Source organism: Alligator sinensis, unplaced genomic scaffold (assembly GCF_000455745.1).
Source record: "Alligator sinensis unplaced genomic scaffold, ASM45574v1 scaffold1073_1, whole genome shotgun sequence".
In the NCBI taxonomy this organism is placed as follows: Eukaryota; Metazoa; Chordata; order Crocodylia; family Alligatoridae; genus Alligator; species Alligator sinensis.
In genome coordinates, this window is record NW_005842539.1 from 1,000,044 (window position 1) to 1,020,630 (window position 20,587).

A 20,587-nucleotide genomic window follows, 5' to 3' on the forward strand; every position below is an offset into this window, starting at 1 on the left:
CCCCTGCTGGCCGGAAGTGTGATTGCTCCAAAGTGGAGCTAGCACTAACACTGATCAACATTTGTGCACCTCAGTGTAACATATCACAAGGTCCTAAATTTGCAAAAGCAAGCAGCTAGGATTGTGTATTGTGAAGCGCCAAATCATATTCACAACTGGGTCCTTCTGTGGATGTCACTACTACTCCACCTAGTGTCTGAGTCTCAGTCAAGCCTAGGTAAAGTGAGGTGCACAGCTGTTCTGGTCATGTGTCGAGGCAGAATTGCAGATGCCAGGGGAACTTTAGGTCTGAGTGAGTTTAGACACCTTGGGAGTTAGGGGCTGTTGAGCCTGGGGGGGCGTTGCAATCACAATTTTGGATTCATCAGGCTCCTAAGCCCTCAGTTTTCAGAGCTGCTGTACAGGTTTCACCTCCCCAACCTCAGAGGGGCTTCCTTCTATCAAGTAGGAACATAATCAACACCCTCTCTCGGGTTTGAAATCCCCAAACTGCTCAAGTGTATGATCTGAGAGCCTGCAGAGGATGCTGCTGTGTACTACTAGAAGCATGTGTATAACAGTTCTCTCAAATCCATAGGTTTGGGGGAGTAAATGAGTCAAAGAGCACCTTCCAGATGTGACAAGCGTAGCAGAGAGATTACTGAATCCTTTCCAGATAAAGCAGAACACCTCCTTCCAACTGCATACCCTTTTCTGCCTTCCATCTAGATCCCCATTTATGGCTCAGCCACTGTAATATACAGGGTATGTAAACACCACAGTCAAAAACGACCAGGGTGACTACGCTAATTAGTCAAACCTGCTCTAGTGTCTAGACACCATTTGGCAGACACAACAGACGCATAAGGGAAGCGCTTCATCAAAATTCAAACAGAAGGGGTAAACCTGACACTGGAAAATGTCAAACCAAATACGTGAATATTTGTATACAGTGATTACTACTTCCAATTAGGGGGGAAAAAACCTGAAGCATAGTTAGCATGTGGAAATCTAGTGTCCTCCTCTGAGGTTGTGAACAGCCCTGAGTTACCTGGTACTGTTTCAGTACGACCCCCCGCTGACCCACGCAACTGACCCTTTAAGACTGGAGGGAGGATTCTTCCTTGTACCTGGTGGTTTAGACTGGACTTAGCTGTGCAGATTTTCTTTTAATAGACTTTAAACCTGTGCAATTTTAAACTGTATCATATCTACTTCTCTAAGTGAGCACACACCCTTGAGGAATTGTGTGGAGCTATGAATTTTAACCGATCTTAAATTAGTTATAAAAAGGCAAAATATTGTTATGTACATTAATTAACCAGCACCTTTTGTCTTTAGAGAACTAATTAGTTTTCTTTAGGATTTTTTTTCGTTCACAAACATTCACAGTTCAGTGTTTGCATTTCTTTGGTGGCTGAAGATAGAGCAATACTAAAGGCCTTGCTTTTTTGCCTCAAGAGCGATATATAAAAATCAGTTTCTTTCAAATTAGCTGATGACCGGCACTTTCAGCTGCTGCGGGAAATGGAAGCACTCAGATTTTTTCATCCCTACTTTCCGGTGCTAACTAAAAAAGGAGCTTTTTTCCTGTAATGTTTTCCTTATTATTAAACGTATTGCTTTGTAATTTCACTTTATACAGATATTCCATCCCTGATGCAATTGTTTTTGAAAGAATAATTAATTCATCTGGGAGCAAAATATCTATCTGGAAAAAATTCAAGCCAAAGAAAAATACTTTCATGCACACATGCAGATATGTGAAACATGCATACACAGAACACATTTAAAAAACTAACAATACTGACATTCAATCTGCTTTTTCCCCCTGATTTTTCTTTAACTGCCCTTCTTTTCCTAAGCAAGTTACTGGTCTAAAGCAAGCATTTTCCATTTTTTTTCAGGCGTGTTTTGCACCTTAAGCAAAGCAAAATAAGCCAAGTCAGCAGTGTAGGAATTTGTCTTTATTTCCTTCTCTTCTCTCACTTAAGTTAACCGCTTGGGACACAACATAACCTCCTACCCTGTGTGTGGTACAGTGAGACAAAAGAACTTGCCAAAACTGTAATCCAATGATTGTTGATGTCAGTTAAAAACCCCTAAGTACAATAAGATCATGCATTAGGGCAATTTTAATTTAAGATACTATGTTTCTCTGGGTCTAAAGGGAAACTAGTAACCTCAAATGCAAGTCTAAATCAATATGATTTATTTGCAAGAGGGTAATATAAACATTTTTATACTACTGACCTTTATGTGTAATAAAACAATTTTGAAAAATATGGTGCAAATCATGAAACAGGATAATGTAATAAAGCATTAGAACAATGGCTTTCTGGTGCAATGACACAAAACAGAATTTTCTCTTTCTGTTTTCAAAAAATTACCTCAGACCATATTTTCTAGAGGCCTATTTGTGAGAACATCTGGAAGGCATTCCACAGGAAATCAAACCTATATTAAATATGGTTTGTGAGGTTCTGTTTCCTTGTGTTGACTTTAAGCATGTATAATGTGTTTCTGTCTTCCCAGCTGCAAATAAAGCACTTGCTTGAGAATCTTCTACCGAATCATAGACCAAACCTTATCTGCAGGTTGTAAAGAATGTTTTTCTTTCAATTTGTAGCAAAAGGTACCAATATGTTCATTTGAAATTGGCTGAAGGAGAAAGATACAGAATTAAAAAATATAATGTTGAAAACAAGCAGCATTCTTGACTCAAGTCCACCAAGGCATCTGAGACTGCATGGAGACCATGATTTCTAACAGTGACTGCTTGCAAGTTGTATTACTTCTACCTGTCTCTGTAACAAAGCTTTTCAATAACATGAATGAATCATCTGCTAGATAAAATATACAAACATTGCTTTGCTTATGTTCATTTATTTCACATACTCTGTGCTATTTAATTTGGAGTGTCTAAATATAAATGAGTACAGCATTTTTTAAGCGTATTCACTTCTGAGAGTGCTTCTTGATAGTATGTGACATACGAAAGAACCAGTCTATTATGAATAGGGCCGTTTTCACTTCATTAGCTGGGCAGCCAGGAGTCTCTTTGAGTTATAGTCTGCAAACCTAAGGAAAAACCCATTGCCTGTTTCAAACAAGGCCAAGACAACTGGTACAACTACAGTACCTTGGATGTACCATTGAACACGCTAGGTATTTATTTAAGGTTGCAGCAGAAGTGAGCACGAGGCCTAGGGACAGAAGTTGCATATAAACTGGTTTAAGTGATCAGAAACTGGTTTAAATCTGTAACATAAGTTCAGGGCACATAAACCAATTTCAAAATGGCCAAAACTGGTTTAATCTCAACCTGGTTGAATGTAGTATCAGACTTAACTGATCTGGGTCAACCCAGTTTATGCAATGTCTGTCCCAGACCCCTTCCTGATTTAAGTTAAATCAGAGTCCCCCAGCATCCCTTCATGCTTTTCAGCCCTGGGCTGGGCTGTGCTGTCTGCTCCAGATAGCAGAGCTGGCCCCACCTCTCAGCTTTCCAGCTGGAGCAAGGGCAGGGCATGGCCCCCAGAGGCAAAGAGAGCAGAGAGGGGGCTTATTTTCCCCTCCCTGCACTCTCCCACTGGGTGACCTCAGCCGGGGTCTGCTTGGCCAGGGTGTAGCAGCCCCTGTCAGGCATTCCCCTGTACTCAGCCCAAAGCAAATGGGAAGAGGGAGGGGGATTTAATCTCCCCCTCTGTCCCCTGTCCCACTGGCAGCCTGGGTCTGCTTGGCCAGGGTGGAGCAGACCTTGTCAGCCATTCCCCACCTCCCCACTCCAGTAGCAGGGGAGGGAGTGTGGCCAGAGCTGGCCGGCGGCTATGACTCTGTGACACCCTGGCCCAGCAGCACAGGTGAGGGCTGGCTGTGTAGTGGGCTCAGAGGCACTAGTGGGCCCAAAGCCTGGAAGCCACCTGCTGCAGCCACCACTGTGCCCCCTGCCCTATACAGCACCTGGCGGCTGCAGCCACATCACAAGCTGCAGGCTGGCCGGGCTGTTCTGCTCCCCTTGCCTCCGGCTGCCACTGCCATAGCCACTGCTGCTGCCGCCCCTGCCCTTGCTGCATCACACCACTCTGGGTGGGTGGTAGGGAAGCTTCAGCACAGTAGCTTCTGCCCAGGGCATGGAGCTCGGTTGCCTTCCACCTGCTGCACCCACCCACAGGGGCTGCTCATTGCACCATGCAGGCAGAGGGGCTGGAAGGCTGCCATGGCTCCATGACAGCCCTGACTGGACTGGGTGCAGGAAAGACAGGAGCAATTTGACTACGCGGCCCCAGCCTGAGTTGCAGCCCACTTGGAAGGGCCCAGCCTGGGCTAGCCTCTCTGCCTCTGCCCTCAGCAGCATCTGGAGGTCAGACGAGTTTAGTCCTGCAGCCCCAGCCTCAGCTGAAGCCCCAGCTGTGGGCAGATAGCAGGGCCATGCTGGCCAGCTCTGGCCAGGCCCCCTGCCACCAGAGCAGAAGTAAGGGGGAAAGTGGCTGCTGCTGAAGGGAAAGAAGGGCTGCTGTAGTGCCCCACGGCTTCTAGCCTGACCACTGCTAACCTGCAAAGACTGAATCCATTCAGGCTCAGGCTTTTTGAATGTCTGCCCTAGCCTAAATGGATACAATATCAGGGTGACGGAGAGGGAAGTCTGATAGCAGCGTTGCCTCTAACTACTGAAGCATACTAGGCTACAACGCAGCTGGCGCATGAGTGAAACTATTGTGGGGTCTCCAAAAGCCTAATGAACAGGGATCCGGGTTTTCCATTTCCCAGAGAAAAACATAGATTTTTCCCTTTTAACAGAGAAAAAAATGGATTTTCCATTTTAACCAAGATACCTGCAGATTTTCCATTTGTGCAAAGAGCTTTATGCAGACTGGCAGAGTTCCAGCCTGCAAGAGCTTCTTGCAAAAAGGGCAGCAAACCCTAAGCCCTGTCCCAAGCAGGAGGGAGAGGGGAAGGGGTGGGGTCTGAGACTCTCAGTAAGCCAGGGCTTAAGCTCAGGCTCACTTTTCCTCCTGGAGCCTTTGAGGTAAGTGAGGTTTGCAGGGGGGCTGGGGCCCCCCTCCGGCACATAATTCCCTGGGGTGTAACGAGCAGTCTCAGCAGGAGCTCTGATTTTCCATGATAAAAAATCCAAAATTAAATGCCAAAATATATAGGTATTTAGAATTAATTTTTATTATACTGATTGAGGTACTGGTAAGCTTCCAAACTGCTTTAAAACTAAAAATATTTAAAAAAAACATTGTGTTCAGCTGATACCTATATACATAGTGGCCTTTAATTTTAATCACAGATTTTGGGTTTTTAAATCAGATAGTATGTGACATTTTCACAGGGGCAGGGGGTTATCAGAGAATTTGCAATTTTTCAGATAAAACCAGGATCCCTGAAAGCCTCTGCACTCTTTTTTTTTTTGCGTACACACAGATCTACTAGTGAAAACACATGGGATAGATCCTTGCACCTGTTAAAGCTATTTTAAAGGACAGAGGCATTTAAAATTGGTATTTCTGGCTAGTTAGGGGTCAGTCCCCTGGGGCCAGCTCTCTGGATGGCATTTGACTAGTGTGGCTCTATGCCATCTTCCCCTGGTATATTCCTCCTAGCTAGGGAAATGGGAGGATGGCCAGGATGCTCCTAGGGGACTGCAAGTGGGCAGCCCAGCTTAAACCAACGGTAAGTGACCTTTTTCATTTGTGAGTTAGTACAACCCATCCTGGGTCAAAGCAGGACAGCTGGCACTAGGACCCTGCCACTGCCACTACTTGCCTCCCTGGCACAAGGACAGTATTTGCGGTTGGTGTTCATCTTGCCCCACATAAGTAAAGCACCCACAAAAGGTGTCCCCTGCTGCCAAATGTCACCAAAGTCCCACATTCATGGGCCAAATCCAAAGGTTCCCGGGGTGGATCTGGCTCATGGCCCATAGTTTGCCAACCCCGACTTAAACAACTATTGAATGTATTCTAGACTGTGCTTCTGGACTGGCCCAACAACCATTAATCCAAGGGTCCTGGGGCTTAAGGCATCTTACAGCCACCTTCCTGGGAATCCCGTTTGCCTGCAATCATTCTGTACCCCTGAGGGCGAGTCCCAAGGATCTGGTACTACTAAACTAATCTAGAATTGATCTCATTCACCATGTTTTATTTATCTTTAGTAGCCACATCAATGTTTAATATGATAAAAAGTAATCAATTTCATTTTCTAACTCATTCCTAGAAGCTAAAATATATTTTAGGTAAGCCACTTTTACCAGCACCAAAATACTAACATGCAACTCTTAGTAGTCTTTTATCTCAGCTGAAAACAAGGAAAATAGCCATTATGGCTCAGGATACCCTTTGACATAGGCCATGTTCAGACATTTCTCTGAAAATCACATCTCCTTAATGGTTCTGAAGGATATTTAGCAATACCACACAGCTGTCAGCTCTTGAAATCGTCTTGTAAATTTAGCATTTGTGGTGACCTCCAAAAAAACCATGAAACAGTGTCTCCAATGTTTCCCAACAACCAATTAAAAAGGAAGCATGATAACTGGGAAGATAATGACCCCAAATAGTGCTTGAAACTGAACCAAAAGAAAAGAACCTAAATATTCAAATAATAGTTGGCCAAGTTTTATTTTTGTAGGAGTCTAATTTGAAGTGCTTTAAAAAATAAAGGCTTGTTTGCATGTTCTCAAACAAATACAGTGTAAGCAGAAAGGAACACACAAATTTAAGTTCTATTAATCTTGGATAGGGTAGCAGTCAACTAGCACAGAAAATGTATATTCAACAGTAAACACACACCATGAAACTTTCTCCATGTCACTTGTTTTAAAGCAAAGAGAGAATCAAAGCGTAGCAAATAACTATTTCTAGTCCAGCTGTGCCAAATGGTCTTTGCAGGTATTAGTACCTTACTTTAAATCTGGTCTCCATTAGGCAGTAGTTATCCCATTAGCAAGAATAGAATGATGGTCATGTATATAATACAGTAGAAGTAAGCTTGCACAATACAATGCAAATTAAAATATTTAAAATTCACAAGCATGTAAGGGCACGTTGAATTGTTCTGCTAAGAAACAAAACCTCATGTACTATTTTTAGTGCTCACATTTTCATCTGGTTCTTTTAAAACATGAAGTGCCACTAGAAATATTCTCCCACCATGGTTTAATGTAGAGTAATATAAAGAATCTTTTTACAGCATAGCATAATAGTACGAAGAATTAGCTGACATTCTTTTAATACTGCCTGTGGATTTACCTACATTAAACAGGACTAGCCAAATCCATCTCTCGTATATCTTTACTGAAGTAACTGGAGTAGCACCAGGGATGAATTTGATGAAATAGCTGTGTTCTTCACATTACAAATACGGTAGTCTCCTGACCATCATATCACCACAGGTTGAGGTGTGTGAAAACCTAATTTTGATTTGTAAGATTATCGCCTTATTCTGTCATGCATGCCCCGTTTGTTTGTCCCAGAAATAGCCAACAAGTTAGCCAGATGTGACTATCTGATGAATTATATATTGGAAAGGGATCCAATCTCTCTATGGGATATGTTGAAGCAGCAAGACTGAGCTAGGTCTGGTGTACTGCAATCGCTCAAGGGTTGAATGGAACAAGTATTTTTACATAATTGTTCTTGTAGCCCCCAGTCCAGCAAGGAAGGGTTAAATAGGCACTTAACTAAGTGCTGGGGTAGTGCCATCCAGTTCAATGGGATTCCTTCAAGGGTAAGAGGCAGAGGTTCTCAATCTTTTTAGACTGGAGGCACCCCTCACAAAATGCCAGCTATTCGTTTTCCTTGTTTTTTTAGTTATGGAAAAACAGTACAGCAGTTTCTTTGTTGCAAAAACTCAGAAAGACCACAACAGGTCAGAACATGTTTAACACTATGGAATCCTATTTGAAATCTCTGGGTTTGTCTTGTAAATCATGTTTGCACACGCACCAGTGCTGACACTGCACGACACCCTGGGGCATCCTTGAAAGGATCTCAAAGAACCACTTGAGAGCCAACCATGATCTGAAAACAAACCAGCTAAGCACCAATCAAGGCAAGCTAGTTGAGAATCACTGGTTCAGGATTAAACCGTCCAGGATTGGGGCCTCTGTCTAGTATTCCTTTTTTTTCAAAACTAACTTTGCATAAATATGCTCTTGCAGTATATAACCTGAGCGTGCAGCTTGGTGTATGACAAAGAACATAACAAATGGCCTACCATGATAAAGAACAAAACAAATGGCCAAATGGGGATTCTGACACTCTAAATTTATATTTTATCCTATTTAAAACCACGAAAAGACAGTTTACTGCTATCAGTTCTGAAAAACAGTGATCCTTTTCCAATACAGTGACATGTTAGGGACAGTAGGTACAATCCATGTTATGAGACCTGAATGTTCATTTTCTCTTTCCATTTTGTGTATCACATTGTAGGGTCAGGATAATGAATATTCAATACATGTTATAGCTGTGTTAGCTCTTATACCTAAAAAAAAAAAGAGAAGGTAATGGTCTGATTTCAGTCCTATCAGAGATCTCACCAAAGTTGTAACATACAAAATAAAATGTAAGTCAGCTGAAATCAAAGAGTTCTGGCCATGTTACGAGATGACTTCTATTTTTTTACATAACGGGCATAGAGGAATTATACTAATTTCTCTTGGTTACTGAGGGTTGCAGGAACGAGCCAATGGTTCCGCTTGACTGAACGCAGCGTTGCTTTGAAATTTGCAGCACTGTTTGATGACAGATCTCAATGTGAAGTTTCTGTCTAGCTCCTGCTTCTCAAAGCACGAAACCAATCTGTGCAAGGATCTTTTGGCTGTTAAAGCAAGGAGATGTGAAAAGTTTGGGTGGTGAGATAAAGCTCAGCTATTTCTCTAATTACTACATCCTTGCTTCTTGCTTTAGTCCTTTTGGAAGACTGTCAATCATCCAGCAGGCTTTTTAATCGTATGGACCCTCTTGGGCCGAACACAGAGAGTATAAATGAGGATTGGCCAGACATATTTAACCACTTCAAAGACCTTTCAATGTAACTAGTGAAGGGAGCGAGTTGTTTTGTTGTGTGAGGTGTTTTGTTTTTCAATTCCAAAGGGATTTGTGGACACGCTTTAGGAAAGGATTGTTTCTGTCTATGTTAAATTACATAAAAATGAGAAAACAACTAAAAATCGCTTGATTGGTTTTGAGGCTTGCAAGAATGACATTCAAAGGCAAGAAATTTAAAACACACTTTGTTTACTAAAAACAAAGTCATTCTAAGCCTATTTCAGTATGCTAATGAATGGCCTTGTTGTAATGAATGTATGCAAGGAGGTAGAACGGATAGTAACTCTACCTCTGATATTCCTGACTTTTGCACTATTAAAAACTCAATTTTAACTCTTCATTAACTTACAGGGGTTTTGCTTACTCAGCAGAACCTGAATTACCCTTTTACCTATGTTAGCAAAAAAAATTGCCACTAAAACACCCTGTTTCCTCTGCAAACATATATGGGCTTCTATCCAAAATCCTAATTTTATTGCATTCCGTGCACCCCAATCAGACCCCCCCCCCCACTGTGCACTTAATTAGATAGAACAAATCCTGGTTTTATACACAAATAGGGTAACCACAGGTCCCTAATAATCAAGACTGTCCCTATTGTCAGAGCCTGGTCCTGAGAGTTGCCTCGGTTTTGTACACCCAAAACAAAATCTCCAGCCAGCTAGGAGAGCAAACCTGATGCATGTGCACTGCCGGCACCACCATCCCCCAGATCTGTTAGACACTAATTCTGCTAAGCTTGTCATCTGTGGATGTTTCCAATTAGCAACCCTTAAGTTACCTGTCCCACACACAGAGCTAGGGCCATGCTGGGACTGATATTCAGTACTCAGCTGAGCACCAACCACCCACCATGGATACTAGTCCAGACCAGATGCTGCCATCTATGCCTCTGCTCTCCTCTCCTGAATTGTATGTGAGCAGTGGACTATGGTAGTGTATTGGGAAGGAGCAGAGCAAAATGCAGGAAGGGGAATGGCCAGGACAGAACTGAAAGTAGACAGGAGAATGGCTAACTATGGCAGAAAGATAAGTGAGACAGTAAAATGAGCTGGGTGATTGCAAGATCTAGGAATGATAGAGGAAAGAGGAATGCTAAAACAAGGGGTAGAGAGATGGGGAAAAGGGGAGAAAGTGAGGATGATGAGAGACAAATCGAAATCATAAAACATGAGGAAGAAACAGGCACTCTTTTCTGCCCACCCCGTCCCTAGTGCTCATTCAAACCGCTGACCTTCACTAGGCCTGGGGCAGACGCACAAAAGAGACAGGAACCAAAGACTGCCCAGTACCTATGACTTCTCTTCACAAACCTCAAGGCAGGATCATCCCTGATTAAACCATCCCAAGCCAAGTGTCTAACCAACCTGATTTTGAAAGTTTCCAAGCACGGAGATTCCACAACTTCTCTAGGGAGCGTGTCCCAATGCCTGATTCCTCTTATAGTTAGAAAGTTCCTCCTAATCTGCAGACTAATTTCCCCTACTGCAGCTTGAGGCCATTGCTCCTAGTTCTGTCTCTTATGGCCACAGAGAAAAGCCCATCTCTATCCTCTGTCTAATTACCATTCATGTATTTGAAGACCGTTATCAAATCCTCCCTTGGCTTGAACAGCCTTGCTCTAGATCACTGGGGCCATATCATGCAGGCCTTCAATGTTACTTGCATATGCATAAATGCATTTTTTTTTTATATAAATGCTGGCTTTAATTTTTATATATGAAGGCCCATACTTTCAGACAGGTACATGCAAAATGCAATTTCACATCTGCTTTATGGAAAACTCAGGTATTAATAGACCGGCTCCTGTATTGGGTAAATAGTACTTTTTAAGAAGTATTATTTTACATACTTAAATAATGAAACACATCACAGTTCGTATTCACTTCCTCGTATTTCTCAGAAATGTATCAAATTTCTTACTTTTAGTGCAGCTTCATTCTACCCTTTACTGCATGCACACAGTGTTATGCACCAGCACATACAAATGTTTGCGGATCTGCACTCAGAGGTCTTATACCCGTATGCACAGACCACCTAAGTGGCAAATACAAAACTGAATTGGTTATGCGCGTCAAAATATTAAGACCCATGTGCATACCTAAAATTACACGAGGTCACCAAACAGTGTGCACAGGCCCATTAATACACAGCACTCAATATATGAAGGCTACAAGTATCTTTACTATTCAACAAATAGTAAAGATAACTACTTTGAACTGAGCAAGTATTTTTGTGCCCTGATCCTCATGCACATTTTTAATTGTGCATTCTGGACCTGTGCCACACTAAGGAGTTTCTCAGAGAGAAAAAGTTTGCATTCTCTAGTTGTGCAGATCACAGGGGAGGAGGGCAAACCATAGAAATAAAGTAGGACATTTGATTGTAGCTGTTGAAACAGAACCACAAGTACTATGGAGAAAAATAAAAAGCCTATTTAAATTCAGTTCTGCATAGGCACATATATTACTTATCTGTTGTATTTTTTACAGTATCTAGTGGCCTTAATCAACATTATGCAGCAACTACAGTACCAGCAAAGTCCAACCTTTAAAAATAATGTTTAATTCACTGGAGCACGAAAAAGCATCTGAATTCTGAAAATAGCCAAGGGTTTTTTTTTCCTTTTTTTTTTTTTTTTTGGCTGCTTCTAATTAAAAATCAGCCAAACTGCTTTCTTTGACCATGGCAGCTGCAGAAGACAAGAAACTTACAGCCTCTAATTACATTCTTATTATAACAAGAATTAACTCATTTTCTTCTACTGAATTTGCTCTTCTCTTCAGATCTTTATTGTACAGTATGTATGGATTGATATTATGCTATGTTTCCTCTAATAAATTATCTGCCTGTTTAACTTGTACTGTATGTACTGCCTTATTAACACATTGGGGAGGTGGGGAAGGTGTGCCCAATGAGCACAAACGGTATTGAAAAGGACATAGTATTGAAGCCCTTTCTTTATTTGAAGAAAATGTCTTGAATACTATAACAGCAACAGAAATATGGCACAGGTCCTTTAGCTATGGCAAAGGCTATGTATGAATGCTCATTTCTAGCAGTAGAAAATCTCCACTGCTAGAACTAATTCCAGGAGTGGGAGTGGTACAGATGTTCAGTCTGCAACCACCCCTTCTCCCCTGCTCCAATCCTCCAATTCCAAGGGGGACTGGAGGAGCAGGGCAAAGCCCCCTACCCACTTCTCACTCTGAGGTCACTGGTATGAGAAGCAAGCAGGAGGCGCACAGTGCTGCTCTCTCCACTTAGTTCCCAGGGACCTGTGGCAAAGGTCTCGCCCACTCCACACACCTGGGACACTGGTGTGAGGAGCAGGAGGGGACTTTCCCCCACTACTCCCAGGGAGAGCACCGATGAGCCCCGGGGACAGGTAGAGGGAAGCTGATAAAGGAGGCAGGTAGCCACTGGTGGCTGTGTCTCACCTCCCTTCCCCTCCTGGCTTACAGGGTACGTGGGAGCAGCTGCCCCGCTCATGTCTTCACCAGACCAGGGTGACTCCAGTCCCTGGAAGGAACAGAAGCCTTTCCCCATGGCTCAATTCCACCTGGTTGTCAAGAGCAGGGAAAAAATATGCAGATATTCAGTGGCCAGGGAAAAATTCTCCCAGGAGCAATTTAACCCTGGTTGTTGCCAGCTTATTTTCTCCCATCACGACCATTTTTGTTCCAGGAGAAGAATCCTGAACACCTGCACAATTTTGATTTCTACCAGAACAGCAATTCTCCCAGTAGAAACTGAATGTCTGTATGTGGCCAAAATGATCTTCTAAGACACACAAGTTTCAGTTTCTAAAGGTTAACTTGTGGTTCAAGAAGTCATAAACTAGGGTTCCTCAGCTATGCCAGGACCACATAGCATGTTAAAGAGTTTTTGACAGCATGGTTTCACTCCTTTTCAGATTTTTGTTGCAACATAAATAATAAAATGCCTCTGGTTCTGGTCCTGCAGCCCTGCCTTTTTTGCATTGGCATTTTTATACATGCCTAAAGGATTCTAACAGATTTTTATGAGTTGTTGATTATCCTTAAACCACAGGGAAGTGGTAATGCAGATGAGCTATTCACCATCCCAGTGACATTTTAAAGACAACTATGGCTAGACTATTGGGACTGTTCACATTTATTCATATCTATTCACATTTATTGACATCTTTGGTCCCTCTTTCCGTGGCTCACAAGTTTATGTTGTGTAACTGATGAATGAATGAAAGAAGAAGAAGAAAAATAAATTGTACTATCACCTCAGTAATGGGTTGACAGTACCTATAGTTTGGCTGAGTGTTTTGTCCTGTGCTTAATCCTACTTTTAGGAAAGATTCAGTGGTATGCTTATCTAAAGCAAAAATTGTGAAGGGGGCCAAAACTAAATAGACAAACAGGTATGCGTGATTCATATTTCGTGCATCAGGATGTAGAGCCTCAGACTTTTATACTCAAGTAATGTTCATATGAAGATTATAAAGGCATTTTAATAGGCCCTTCAAGAATGAAGCCCTCACTGTTCTGAACAAGACAGTGAGGGCTTTCAAAAGTACAATATGTAGGTAGTGAACAATTTCTAAATAGCTTTGTATCACAGTAGTTAAAATTGATGTTTGCAAGTATTACTGCATTTATATTTTCCTTTCAATTTCAAAACAAAAAACATTAGAGTCAGAAACAAGCGTCTAGAGGCCACTGCTTTTAATTATATTAAATTTAATTTCTGGCACTAGCAAATAGATTGTATCTGGATCTCAACAGTCTAGCACTGGGGAGTTATGACTTGTTTCCCTGCGTTCTTAGAGTGAAAAATAGAGAAATTATTTGAAAAAAGCCTCCTTCTGCCATTTCAGTAGAGCAGGGGTTCCCAAACTGTGGTATGTGTACCCCTGGGAGTATGCAAGACATTTCTGGGGGTATGTGGGAGAAACCGTGTAATGGTGGATTTAATTTTCATTATAATAATAATTGGCATTTAAGAGGCTAAAATATAAACTGTATGCTGGTAGGGGTATGCAGGCAGCTGGGAAATCTGGAAGAGGGTATGCAATAATAAAAAGTTGGGGAACCTCTGCATTAGAGTGTAGAGCAGATTACAGCTCATGCCAAGGAGATTCACAGTGGGAAGAGAAACAGAAGAGGCTCCACCATTACATTTTATGATGTAACAGTTGTGATACTGAATCTTCCCACATGATGGCACACAATGGGAACTGTAATATCACAGACACATTAGATAACCCAAGATGGGCACAAGAGTGAGGACCTAGAGGAAATGGTTGCCCACAGGTGGGCAGGGGAGAACTACACATTGCATTTCCAAGGGGAGACAAATGCCACAGTGGCTGCTTTAACCCCCGCCTTCCTTCCCAAGCCCCCTCCCCTCAAAAAAACAGTGCATTACTTTAAATTCTGCACACACCCTCACTGAGCCCAGCATGTGCTCAGAAGTGGCAGTGTGTTAGTTTGACCCGGCTTGCCCAACTTCTGTATAGATTGGGTGCTTTAGTGGAGCTTTTTGGTGCTTTTATCTAATAGCTGACTGACTCAGCTTTAGATAAAAGCGCCACAAAACCCTACTGAAGCACCTGATCTATACAGATGCTGTGGAGCTGGGTCAAAGTAATGCACTGCTTCTTCCAGTAAGGGCCTTTTTGGGTTTTTTTAACGTCCGCAAGCATGCACAAAGTCTACTCCCCTAGCCTAGGGACAGACATTACACATAAACCGGTTTAAGTGATCTGTTACAGGTTTAAACCAGTTTCTGAACAGATGTTCAGTGCACATAAACCAGTTCAAAAATGGCTGAAACCGGTTGGAGATAAACCTGGTTGAATGTAGTATCAGACTTAACTGATGTGGCTCAAACCAGTTTATGCAATGTTTGTCCCAGACCCCTTGCTGGTTTAAGTTAAATCAGACTCCCCCAGCATCCCAGCATGCTCTCTGGGCTGGACGGGGCTCTCTGCTCCACAGCAGGGCTAGCCCCTCCCCTCTGAGATTTGCAGGTCTGGCAGAGATTTCAAGGCACAGCAGGGTCTGCTGGCTTCCTCGTGCCCTATCCCCCTCGCTGATCAAGCGGGAAATCCCCCTTCCCTTCCATCTCCCACAGCACAGACCCCAGCCCCACGGACCCTAGGCATGTGGTATGCTAGCTAATATGGAGAGGTGTCTCTGTGTGTGTGTCTCTCCAATTTCATTGGGACAGGCAGGCAGACAGAACAGGGCTTTTGGAGCTAATCAACAGATCAGCTGGTAAGCTGTCAAAGAACTTTGAACTAATGGAGAGAGGCTATTGTTTTGCTAACTGGGTGATGAAGACTTATCAGCTCCCAGCTGGCTTGCTTGTCTATCAGTTTGCTGCAGACAGTATGACAAAGCATGGAGGGAGATTGAAAAGCTCTGTATCATTAACAGATGCATGCATGCACTGCATGCCCCACCTCCCTCCCCGCTCCCTTGTCTCAGAGTGCTAGCCCAGGGCTGGGGTTGACAACACTGCTGCCCCTTGAGCAGCCAGCGGGGAAAAGCCTGGGATTGTGCAGCAGATATGCCCAATGATAGAGTCCTGCCAGGGCCTGGCCACCCCACCTCAGCTCAGCTTCCTGCACAAGGGGAGAGAGGTCTGCTCTAGCACCCCCCGAGCTTCTACCCTGAGCCACCGCAGGCATGTGCCTGACTTTCCTCAGTCTAGACAGAATGTCTGTCCAATTTTGACTGGTTCAGCCTAGCCAGGTTAGACTAACCTGCAAAGATTGAGTCAATTCAGACTCAGGCTTTTTGAACGTCTGTCCCTAGTCCTAATGACACAATGCAGGTGTTCCCTGTATACTTGCAACATTGCTGCACATCTTTACCTAACCCCCCACAACACTTGTGGTGCAGCGAGCCACAAGGACTCTGAAGCTTCTGAAATGGAATTTGAATGAGAAGGAACTGCAATAGGAATCTGGAAAAATCAATTCTGTATCAGGCTGGTCATAGCTTTGGGCAACAGTAATAGCAGTTTTATCAAACAAGATTTTGCAGTGATGGAATATATAAGGCACAAAATCAGAGCAAGATTAATGAAATCTGAGGAAACAAAACACTATTAAGAATGTAACTGCTAAAGCTATATTTCACCAGAGCTTATAGCCAAGCCAGAACAAGAAGTAATGGCAGTACTTAAGCTAAATATCTCCTGCCATAGCTTAAGTATTAGGAAACGTTTTATGTGGCAAATCCTCTCCCCCGTCTTGCAGGCACTGAAATTCTGTGCAACCTCAGTAGAGCATGGAGCAGAAATACTGCTGCTCTGTTATTTGGGAGGTACTTTTAAGGGTCACTATGAAGGAGCCATTTATGCAAAAAATACTTGGGAGTCAGGAGAGACTTACAAGGAAGTGACTTACAGATGAGCGTCTGATATAGGAAGTGCTCAACAGGCCCCTGACAAGAGGGTGCTCCAGTCTGAAGAGCCTGGGCTGCTGAGATGGCCATTGGCAGGGCATTCAAGTAGATGAGAACTCCGAGTACACAAGGAGTTGCTCTAAGTATCACTGGAGTTAGACTAGCCCATTGCTTCCCAAAGACAGAGAAAAGAAAGCCATCTATGCCCACTCCCCTTTGCAGGTCCCCATCCTAAGGCTTACGTGAGGATCAAGGTCAAAAGGTTTAGTACCCCAATAATACAGTAGGGGATCATAGTCATACCCCTCATTATTATTTTTTTACAACATGCACTGCAGTGCCTTTAAAGATATATACAAAACAGAACAATAAATACAGAATCCTGGACTACATGAAGTTGTGTTTCTCTCTATACCCAATTCACAACATTTGATAATTCACAGCAGGTCTGCTCATTGCAAACCAAGTGAAGTTCTTGTGTAGAACTTTATCAAGCTGGCATTGGCGTAACAGCTTTCCCAGATAAGCAGTACATCTAATGTATACTGGAAGTACTAGGGATGGAGAAAGCCCTGTATGCAACACCGTGACTGATGTAACAACTTGCAGGAAACTGGCTAAAAGCGTGGCCATTCCTTAAGCTCTGCCTTCCACAGGGCAGAGGGGAGGCAAGCACACAGAAAAGGAAGAAAACTGGAAGTCAAACCAGTGAGTCAACGACTGTCTAGATACATCAATCTCATGCCTCTCTCTGTGGATGGCTTTGGTGGGGGGAGGGAAGGTGAAACAGTCCCAAGTCTAGTACAGCTCTGAGCTGGCTGCGTGAGAGCTGGTCCATTGTCAGGGGGGAGCTCCCTTCCTTTGCTACCCACACCTTGCAGAAAAGTCCCGTGTCAGGCTGTGCATACAGTTCATAACTTATGAACAGTTACTAGAGCTCAAAGTAGAGATCTCATCGACTGCAGGGACTATTCATTGTGTTTTCAGCTTGTCATCTATGGAAAAAAATCATTTCATGAAGATAAGTAAAGAAAAGTTTCCTGCAACATTTTGTAGGAAACAGACTCATCTTTTTTATATCTTTCCTGGCGGTTAAAAGATCTTTCATAATGTGAGTGAGTGGTTATGAACAGTGTCAGAGGAAACACATACTGTGACCAGATGCTGGCTTTTGTTATTCTGTTAAAGATGTCAAGTGGGGTTTTTTTCCCACTGACTGTCCTATTCCCTGGTGGAAATTCTGATTCTTAGACTTGGCAATTTCAGCAGCTCCGAAAGGTTCTCTCTGATACCTCATTAATCACTCCTCTGCCATGTGCTATCTTACCTGCAGATGTAATTCTTCTTGCAGGATTCTTGTAAATCCAAGCAGTTTAGTTTCTCCTTGTCCTCATATGAACACACAGGAACAATAGTCTGCCGTCTCCTTTCTGTACAGGCTATGTCTCGACAGGAGCAGAAGAGCATCCCATAGCTGTGCTTTGGGGGGACTTTGTCGAAAAATAGCCGGAGGGCTTTATGACACTTCCGCTTGTTACAGATTTCATTAGACGTGCTGCTGGTGCAGGGGGTTATGTAAGCAGATCTGAATCTCTTGCAGGTATCATTCAAGTTACAGGCTTTTGCTGCATCCAAGCAATTGTTCCCTTTTGAAAGTGCCGGCTCCACTAAAAAAAAACACAATGCACAATAATAGGAAATATGTCAGATTTATGTTGTGGATTAATGTTTATGTCTATTTCACTGTTAATGAGTTCTTGAGCATATATTTGTCAGCTAACAAACCTTCAGTGCGAGAAACTGTGACTAGGCCTTATGTTTCTTGGGATAATAATTTAACGGGAGAGAGCAAGCACAAGCGCCCGGGCATGTGTTAAGATTAGAATGCTGGAAAATGAAGGATAACTAAACTAAGCAGCACTGCACTTTATCTTCTCTATAGAAGAAATAGTGTGCGCATACTAGGCTAAATTAATACAGGGTGAAACAACATTAAAATCAATTGTGTTATGACAGGAACAAATTTGGCCCATTGTGTAGCAACACAGTAAAGAAATAGAATCCTTAATCTGGTTTCTGTAAACAAAAATTACTTTGTTAGGTACTTACTTCAGCCTGAGCATTATAAACACCATACTGTAACTGTGTCAAGCAATGTGCTTATTGTTGCAGAGTTTACGAGGCAAATAGTCCAGAGAGTTTGTAAGGTAAGTAGGCACAGTCCAAAAGTCAGTGAATATTGCAATTTCATCCTACAAGCCATGTTATACCTTTACAGAGCCTGCAAGATCACCTTAACAGCTCCAGGGGCACAACCTCAGTCTTACAAAGTCTATGAGGATGACCTGGTATGAAGATGTTGCCTATGAATTTACATGGTACAGTTAAAGACATAAGCCAAAACAAAGGAATAGTTTATAACATACCACAAAATGGTAAATTATATAGAAAGAAAAGATTTCACGAGCTCAGTCATAAGGTTATGAGTTGTTATACATTAAATCCGGTGAAATAATAAGCTGGATACTAAAACATATCCATGCCTAGTATTTGAAAGTAAAGAAAACTGGAGTTAAAAGCATCTTAATACTTCATCTTAATACTACATCATCTTAATACTACAAGTATCTGGAACTCTATTACTAGTGCTTACCACATTGCTACCCCCCTCCCACCCACCCCTCTTCCATACTCCCCCTGCCTCTCCAAACATTAATCCAACATATTAATAGCACATGAATGTAGCCCATCAGGCCAAGAACTAATCTATTTTCAGTCCAGCTGTATATACTGATCATGCACAGTACAATTATATATTTATTTCACATTCCAGGTCTTTGTCCATTCCACTTTATTGGGGAGAACCACCATTTTTTTTTGTATCTCAACTCCATAAAATACAAAAATATACAGATATAACACCTTTCTATAAACCAGCACAATCGTTTAAACAGCACTGTATCTATATATCTGTATCTATAGCAAGGCAACAAGAGAAACAGAAACCCAGGTAAGCAACAACGGGCACAGCAGTCCTGGGAGCAGGGGGGGAGGTACGTGCACTCTCAGGAGGCCTCACATGTCTGTACACTAATGCATGTAGTACGGGGGGCAAGCAGGAGGAACTTTGCCTTCTGATAGCAGGGAAGAATCCAGACTTAGTGGGGTTCACAGAAACCTGGTGGGATCCTACCCATGACTGGATGGTGGGCATTCAGGGATACACACTATATAGAAGGGACAGGACTGGGAGGAAATGTGGGGTGGTCACCCTCTATGTCAAAGAGCAACTCACATCATCAAGAATTAGCTTTGGGGCAGAGGAAGTTCAGGCAGAGGCACTATGGGTCAAACTTCAAGGGGGACAAGGCGAAAGGGATCTTATGGTGGGTGTCTACTATAGACCACCCTGCCAAGGGGTTGAGCTGGACCAGGATTTCTCAGTACAGCTTATGGAGGCAGTCCGACCCCCTGCATAGGCAGGAAAGAGGGCTGGGTTTAGATGAGCCCAGGGTTTAGGGCTGGGTTTAGATGAGTTGGACCAGGATTACTCAGTACAGCTTATGGAGGCTGTTAGGTCTAGGGATGTCATTGTCATGGGGGACCTAAACTACCCAGACATCTGCTGGGAGGAGCAGTCAGCCAGGTCTGACCGTTCGCGTAGGTCCCTAGCTGAAACACAGGACCTCCACCTTATCCAGGAGGTGCACAGCCCCACTAGGGGAGATGCCTTGCTGGACCTGGTCTTGGCCACTGGGGACGACCTGGTGAGGGGACTGCAGGTCCTTGACTGTCACCTGGGTGACAGTGATCATCGCTTGCTGGAATTCACTGTCCAGCGCAGGGTGTTGAGGGCTTATACCATGACTAAAGCCCCTGACTTCAGAAGGGCCAACTTCAATGAACTTAGGAGATTAGTGGGGGAGGCATGAGGGCCCAAAAGGTAGAGGATATAGGAGTCCACGAGGGATGGTTGTACCTTAAGGGGACGATCCTCCAGGCTCTGAGCGCGACAGTCCCCGAGGGAAAGAAGGCGGGTAAAACTGCTCTGAAACCCCCATGGCTCAGCAAAGGCATTCGAGAATGCCTGAGGGCCAAAAGGGAGGCGTGCACCCAGTGGGAGGGAGGGGCTGTCACCAAGGAGGAATACTCCTC

General features: G+C 43.2%; 1 protein-coding gene across 1 annotated transcript in view; it reads right to left on the reverse strand.

The window, feature by feature from the left end:
- LOC102373503 (GDNF family receptor alpha-1) overlaps positions 1-18,103 on the reverse strand; it is a gene marked incomplete at its 5' end in the record, with an annotated part of 80,863 nt that extends 62,760 nt beyond the window's left edge. Inside the window, one exon of the mRNA XM_014523802.2 lies at positions 17,760-18,103. Coding sequence (XP_014379288.1) covers positions 17,760-18,103 — 344 coding nt within the window. The remainder of the gene's footprint in view (positions 1-17,759) is intronic.
- Positions 18,104-20,587: the final 2,484 nt, after the last annotated feature.